Source organism: Grus americana, chromosome 27, assembly GCF_028858705.1.
Source record: "Grus americana isolate bGruAme1 chromosome 27, bGruAme1.mat, whole genome shotgun sequence".
Taxonomy (NCBI): domain Eukaryota; kingdom Metazoa; phylum Chordata; class Aves; order Gruiformes; family Gruidae; genus Grus; species Grus americana.
Genome location: NC_072878.1, coordinates 912876 through 920831, shown reverse-complemented (window position 1 = coordinate 920831; position 7956 = coordinate 912876). Strand labels below are relative to the sequence as shown.

The 7956-nt window shown below is 52.0% G+C and overlaps 1 protein-coding gene across 1 annotated transcript; it reads left to right on the top strand.

The window, feature by feature from the left end:
• The first annotated feature begins 854 nt into the window (after nucleotides 1-854).
• LOC129196852 (olfactory receptor 14J1-like) lies at nucleotides 855-1814 on the top strand. The gene has a single exon (XM_054804822.1). It carries the CDS (start codon nucleotides 855-857, stop codon nucleotides 1812-1814), a length of 960 nt encoding a protein of 319 aa, XP_054660797.1.
• Nucleotides 1815-7956: the final 6142 nt, after the last annotated feature.

Below are 7956 nucleotides of genomic sequence, written 5' to 3'. Positions count from 1 at the left end.
CAGACACCTTCCCCGGAGAAACCCCCTGCTCTGCTCTCCCACCCAGCAGAACCTCTGCCCTGAAGGTCACCTTCTCGGCAGCCTGACCCCTGAGGAGCGGACATTACCAAATACCCGAGTGCCTCCATCGGCAGCAGCACTGTGGCATTTCTCTGGGTTTCCCCTCCTGTCTCTGCTCCCCTTGATCATATCACCAGGTTTGCTGGGATGGGGGGGTGGGGTTCAGACACAGCTCAGAGACCAGCCCTGTGGGTCTTGCCATGCAGATGTGTCCATGGGAATGAAGTGTCCAAGTCCCCGCCTAATGCCCGGGCTGCAGGGGATACAAATGACTCCATTCTCCCTTCTTCAGGACACCCCATCTTTAGGACATTTGCTTCTTTCCCTGAGGGGTCTTGCTGGGCTGCAGGCTGCCCTCCCCCAGGGCACAGCTCTCCCATTACATCCCAGTGTTCCCCAGGAGCCCCATGGAGAAGACCCCTCAGTGCTAAGGCCATGAAAACGCTGCTGGGTGGCTGTCTGAGGACAGCTACAGAGAGCCCTCTGTGTTCCTGGCTGGGAGGGGACAGCTGAGATCCTGCTCAGGTAGAGTGAGACAGGCTGAGGGGGTTGGAGATGTGCACTTGGGAAATGGATTCCTCTGCTCTCAGCAGTGCCCAGCTCCTTTTGGGGGGAACGTCCGGGTGCGATCATCCTGCAGCTCAAAGAGGTGCCAGCACAGGGCGGCTGAGACCAGGGCTGATGGACCGACTGGCTCTCCTCACTCATCACTAAGCCTCTTCCTCATAGAAGTCTCCCCTAGCTCTTCACTGACTTTTCCTCCCTGGACAGGTCCCAATGCCCAGAGGAAGCACATGTCCAACTGCAGCTCCATGACCCACTTCCTCCTCCTGGCATTTGCAGACACACGGGAGCTGCAGCTCTTGCACTTCTGGCTCTTCCTGGGCATCTACCTGGCTGCTCTCCTGGCCAATGGCCTCATCATCACTGCCATAGCCTGCAACCACCACCTCCACACCCCCATGTACTTCTTCCTCCTCAACCTCTCCATCCTCGGCCTGGGCTCCATCTCCACCACTGTCCCTAAATCCATGGCCAATTCCCTCTGGGACACCAGGGCCATCTCCTACACAGGATGTGCTGCTCAGGTCTTTTTCTTTTTCTTTCTGATCTCAGCAGAGTATTCTCTCCTCACAGTCATGTCCTATGACCGCTATGTTGCCATCTGCCAACCCCTGCACTACGGGACCCTCCTGGGCAGCAGAGCTTGTGTCCACATGGCAGCAGCTGCCTGGGGCAGTGGGTTTCTCACTGCTGTGCTGCACACGGCCAATACATTTTCTATACCACTCTGCCAGGGCAATGCCCTGGACCAGTTCTTCTGTGAAATCCCTCAGATCCTCAAGCTCTCCTGCTCACATTCCTACTTCAGGGAAGTTGTGATTATTGTGGTTAGTGTCTGTGTAGCATTTGTGTGTTTTGTTTTCATTGTGCTGTCCTATGTGCAGATCTTCAGGGCTGTGCTGAGGATCCCCTCTGAGCAGGGACGGCACAAAGCCTTTTCCACGTGCCTCCATCACCTGGCCGTGGTCTCCCTGTTTATCAACACATCTGCATTTGCCTACATGAAACCCCCCTCCATCTCTTACCCATCCCTGGACCTGGTGGTGGCAGTTCTGTACTCGGTGGTGCCTCCAGCAGTGAACCCCCTCATCTACAGCATGAGGAACCAGGAGCTCAAGGAGGCCATTAAGAAAGTGATTTCATGGATGTTTTTGAGTCATTATAAACCTTCCATGTCTCTTCAGAAGTGACTCTCAGACTATCTAATAGCAGACCTTTATTTTGTTTGTATTTATCATTATCGTCAGTGTTATCTGTTTGGTTTTTGGTTGTGCTGTGGTTTGTTTTGTTTGGTTGTTCGTTTGTTTGTTTTTAATATTTGTGTTGGTGTTTATTCTATTCCTAAATGAATATTTAGATTCTTCTGACTGCTACTGAGGAATGAACTTGCTGTGTCTCACCTGTATAAAAGAAGTGCCTAACCCTGGGTCAGAGAAGACTCTCTCATAGCACCTCTGCAATAAAGTGGCATGTCGTCAATGCAGTTCCTTACAATTGAGCTGTTCTTCAAAATCTGATGTAAGCAACAGGCCCAAGGAATTTCACCCCAAAAGGGCCTGTTTCTCCTTGTGTTTTGGAGAGGAAAGCTCATCATTGCCTGCAGATGTCTGTGGTGGGCAGTGACTGGACCCACCCCAAGGTGAGCGATGGCCCAAGCTGGATTCACCCATAGAGAAAGTGCTAAATCCCGGTATCTGCAAGGAAACAAAGATGGACAGAGGTGACCCGTCACAGACCACCTCCAACCTGGGACAGCACCTTTACAGCTACCACACCTCCAGCAGCACACACACCACCATGACCACCACAAACAGACCCCTCCCAGTCCCCTCTCCGGCTGGTCTGGTGTGAAGGTGACAAGTGGTCTGTGCATCCCCTGCAGCACGTACCCACCAGAACAGCCACAGCCACAGTCCCTCCAGTGTGGGCCTGGGCTTTGGGTCTGCCCAGGTGCCCTCCACAGCCTTGGGGCCATTCCTCACCAGGCCGCTCCAGCCCTGGGTCTCTCCACATCCTGCTGTCCTCCTCCTCCAGCCTGCCCTGCTTGACGTGGCCACAGAAGCACGTACATATCTTCACCCCCAAACAGACACACGCTGGTGAGAAGAGTCACACAGCAAACAGCCAGGAGCAGAGTTGAAGAAGAAGGCAGGACAGACCATGGTGAGCAGGCAGAGGGTTTGGCTGAACCAGCACTGACCTGACCCTGTCCCACATGCAGCTGGCTCCTTGCATCCCTCTCCTCTCCCCTTCCACACAATTCTTCCTCCCAGTCCACTTGGATCCCTCCCTTTCTCTGCCCCACTCTCCTCCCCACTGAACAACCCTCACCAATTACTTCTGCCCCATTGATCCCAAGGTTGCTCTTCCCATCCCCAACTTGGCTAGTTCCTATACCATTGCCGAGGTCAGCTGGCCCTTCAATGGCCTCTCTGATGGCTCCCCAGGGCACTGTAGGCCTTGCAAGACTTGACCGACAACAAGATCCCTGATGCTCCCCTTCAGTTATCTCTGCAGTCTGGTCACTTCTCACGTCTCTGCTCTTCAACCGCCTGTGAGACCCAGCCAGGACACACGGTGCTGCCTGTGCCTGTGTTCCCTTCTCACACTGTTCTCTGTCACCTCTGGCAGTTCTCATGCCATGCCCCACACTTTCCCATATCTGGAGGCTGTCTAGTACAACCCCTTCCTACTCAAGCATGGTCAGCTGGAGCAGGTTGTGCAGGACCATGTCCAGACAGTGTTTGAGTATCTCCATGGATGGAAACTCCACAATCTCTCTGGGCAACCCGTTCTAGTGATCAGTCAAAAAGTGTTGCCTGATGTTCAGAGAGAACCTCCTGTGTTTCAGTTTGTGCCCATTGCCTCTCGTCCTATGGCTGGGCATCACTGAGAAGAGCCTGACTCCCTCTTCTTCACTTCCTCCCGTCAGATATTCGTCTAGATTGACAAGAACCCCCTTGCAGCCTTCTCATCTCCAGGCTAAACAATCCCATCTCTCTCAGCGTCTCGTACGAAGGACGCTCCAGTCCATTAATCGTCTTTGTGGCCCTGTTTGCTGGACTCACTCCACGAAGCCCATACCCCTCTTGTCCTGGGCAGCCCAGCACTGGACACAGCACTGCAGAAGTGGAGTCACCAGTGCTGAGTAGACAGGAAGGATCACCTCCCTCAACCTGCTGGCACTGCTCTTCCTAAGGCAGTCCAGGAGGCTGTTGTCCTCCTTTCCACCAGGGCACACTGCTGATGGGGGCATCCCCTCAGGACCCGTGGACTTATGTGTGTCTGGTTTGTTTAACTGGTCCCTACCCTGAGACTCCTGCACCAAGCGTTAAGTCTTCCTTGCTCCAGATTCCCCTCTGGTCTCAGGGCCCTGGGATGCCTGATGGCTACTTTTTGCAGTGAAGACTAAGATGAGGAAGGCACTGAGTGTCTCGGGCTTTTCCATATCCTTTGCCATCAGGGCCTGTGGCCCATGTACCAGCGGGCCCACATTTTCCCTAGTCTTGCATCTGTTCTCTCTGTACCTGTAGAAGCCTTTTCTTGTTGTTCTTCAGGTCCCTCACCAGATGTCATTGTTTTACCCCAGCCAGCAACTGAGCACCACGATGTCGCAGGCTCATCCACGGCCACACACTTCGAGGTGCTCCAGCATGACCCCATGCACAGACACAGATGCTTCCCCGGTGTACCTTCTCTAGCATGGACTTATCCCTGGCTCACAATCCCTCCAGAGCTATTCTTGCTGCAGCGCAGATATAACCGTGGCCATAGATGCTTTGGGGTGTCCTGCTCCCATGTGGACTCACCCACAGGTCACAGTGCCTTCAACTTGAGTGCACACAGGAATTCCAGCCTGTCCAGGACAGCGGCACAGAAACAGCAGCAATGCCCTGGCTATCTGCCAGCCCAGACACATCGCCATTGCTGTTATCAAACTGTTCCCAGGCACAGCAGAGTAAGATGATAAGCAGTACAGCAGCACAGCGAGCAGCAAAAGCAAAAAGCAGCCACTAACGAGCACAGGACTCTACTACACAGTAAGGCAAGCAAGCCCATGGCAAGCACAGGAGCCTGCCAATTAATAGCTAAACAGCAATAACAGCTATAAATTCAATCCAGCACATTCCAATCAAATCTGTTACTATCTCAAACTCTTCGTGTCCCATGTTGGGCGCCAAAAAAGGACTGTTGTGGTTTTACCCCAGCCAGCAGCTGAGCACCACGCAGTCACTCGCTCACTCCCCCACAGCGGGATGTGGGAAAGAATTGGAAGTGTCAACGTAAGAAAACTCATGGGTTGAGATAAAGACAGTTCAATAAGCAAAGCAAAAGCCACACGTGCAAGCAAAGCAAGACGTCGGCAGGCAGGTGTTCAGCCATCTCCAGGAAAGCAGGGCTCTGTCACATGTAACAGTGACTCGGGAAGACAAACGCCATCACTCCAAATGCTGCCGCTCCCCCCTGTCCTTCCTCTACCCCAAGCCGTTTATAAGCTGAGCATGACGTCATATGGTATGGAATGTCCCTTTGGTCAGTTGGGGTCAGCTGTCCCGGCTGTGTCCCCTCCCAACTTCTTGTGCATCCCCAGCCATCCTGCTGGCAGGGCAGTGTGAGGAGCAGAAAAGGCCTTGACTCTGTGTAACAACAACAACAACAACAACAACAACAACAACAACAACAACAACAGCAAGAACAGCAACAACAGCAAGAACAGCAACAACAACAACAAAAACATCTCTGTGTAACAAAACCATCTCTATGTTATCAACACTGTTTCCAGCACAAATCCCAAACATAGCCACAGACTGGCTACTGGGAAGAAAATTAACTCTGTCTCAGCTGAAACCAGGACACCAGATTAAACCCGAGATGGGTTTTGGTTTTCCTAATCCCATCTCTGCATGCTTAGGAAGTTGTCACTCATGTCCTCCAGAAGCCTTCTGGATGGCTTGTGCCCTGCTATGTTGCCCCTCAGGCAACTACCAAGGTGGTTGCATTCCCCCATGAGGACCAGCATGTGAGAACATGAGGCTTCTTCCAGTGGTCTGAGGAAGGTCGTCTCCACTTCTTCCTGATCGAGCACTCAATAACAGGCAGTCACTAAAAGGTCACTCATGTTGGTTTGCCTGCTAATTCTGACCCATAAGCTCTCGACTGGCTCATCATTTATCCCAAGGCAGAGCTCCATGCCTTCCCACTGTTCTCTCACTTAAAGGGGAACTTCTTCTCTGCAAAAAAACGTCTAGGTCATTCTGAAGATGTGTAATCCCTCCCTCCCTCCCTCCCTCCCTCCTAGCACTCCAGCTGTGTGAGGTATCCCAGAATGTCTCTTTTCCCAATGGGATCACAGCTCCATAACTGCCCACAAACTTCTAATTCCTCTTCTTGGTTCCCCACGCTGTGCTCATTAGTGCACAGGCACTTCAGAGAGGTGCCCAGCCGTGCTGATTGTCCAGAAAAGGAATGAGATCGTTCACCACAAGGCTGTCCCAATGGCACTGTCTGACTTGGGTGCATTCGCTTGAGGTGATTCCACTCCAGCCCTGATTTCCTGATGGTTATCTTCCTTTTGTTCATATCACACTTTGCTGGCCTATTCCATCCATCACTGCCTCACATGACTGTTGGCTATTCTCACTGCTCCAAAATTCCCACCTAGGCCACCAAGCCCTTGTCCATCACCCCCAGAGCCATGTAGTGATGCTCAATACTTTCCCAGTTTGGATGCATCCTTGGTACCTACATGGAAGAACACCAGGGGATAATAGTCCAAAGGCCAGAAAAGCTTCATCAGCCTCTCAGCAATGCACCTGTTGATCAAGGACGGTGGACAGAGTTTGTTAGAAGCTGCTCAAGGTTACTAGCCACTTGCTGGGAGTCAAGGAATCCTGTGACTCTCCTGACCTGGCAGCAAAAGGCACCCGCAGCTTCCTCAGAGAGTTCCCTGGAGGCCCCCAGTGATCTCAGACAAAGTCCCCAGGAAACGTTTTCAGGACACTGTTGAAGAAAGCCCTGAGGAACATGGTGGGAATTTACTGTTCATCCTGAAGTGAGCGGGAGGTTGCTCTGGAGTACTCCCAAGGTCCCTTCTGGCCTGAATGCTTTGGTGTTTCTGTCTCATCTCTGAGAGCAACTTTCCAGATTTCTCCAGCTACTGCTGTCCTTCCCTGAGCCTTCACTTAAATGAAAGAGCAAGCCAAGGTCGGTGTTAACATGGTAACCATCCCAGAAACACCAAGTGAGGGTACAAAGCAAGCAAAACCAGGGCCGATGAGGAAAGGGCAACCAGAGGTGGGCTGTTTGTATGGGAGGGCAAGAGGGTGATCAAAGGGAGGAATCTGGGAGGGGCAAAAGAGGCCAAAAAGAAAATACAAGGTGAAGGCAAGGATATGATCAGGGCTGTTTGGAGGTACTTGCCAAATGGCCTTCAGCTTGAGAGAGACTGACTGGAGTGGGACAAGAAAGCTGCACTTGATCCAACCATACTTAGGTCTGACTTTTTTCCATGGTGACAGGGAACCTGAGTGCTTTCCCTACCACTACCAAGGGAAGAGCCCTGTAGTGGAGGGAAACACAAAATCCTTTGGGCTGGAAGGGACCTCAGGAGGGCTCTAGTCCAACCTCCTGCTCACAGGAGGGTCATACTCACTGCTCACAGTTATAGGGTCACACCAACTTGCACAGGACACAGAAACATAGAATCATAGTATCATAGAATCATAGTCATAGGGTCACAGAGTCACAGAGTCATAGAATCATAGAATCACAATGAGCAGGGTTGGACAAGGCCAGGTCGGATGGGGCTTTGGGTAGCCTGGGCTAGTGGAGGGTGTTCCTGCCCATGGCAGGGCTGTTGGAACTAGATGATCTTTAAGGTCCCTTCCAACAAAAAACATTCTATGATTCTATGTTTCTATGAAATTCCTTCAATTTATTATGAATCAAATCAGGGTAGTGTGATGTGAAGTAAGAAGAAATCTTCAAACACCTTTCCCCAGCCTCTCCCTTCTTCTTAGGCTTAACTTCACTCCCAATATTCTCGACCTCCTTCCCCTCCCAAGCAGTTTGTCTGTTTGTCCCAATACATTGTCTCTGCTGCTCCTTGCTCTTCAGAGGGAGGACTCCTCACACTCTTCCCCTGCTGAGCATGGGGTCCCTCTCATGGGAGAAAGTCCTCCACGAACTTCTCCAACATGAGTCCTTCCCACAGGCTGCAGTTCTTCATGGAATGCTCCAGTGTGGGTCACTTCCATGGGGTGCAGTCTTCAGGAACAGACTGCTCCAGCGTGGGTCCCCTATGGGGTCACAAGTCCTGCCACTAAAACGGCT

What these genes read in the sequence shown, in the direction of transcription:
- LOC129196852 (XM_054804822.1), top strand. Translation starts at nt 855, where the DNA reads ATGTCCAACTGCAGCTCCATGACCCACTTCCTCCTCCTGGCATTTGCA.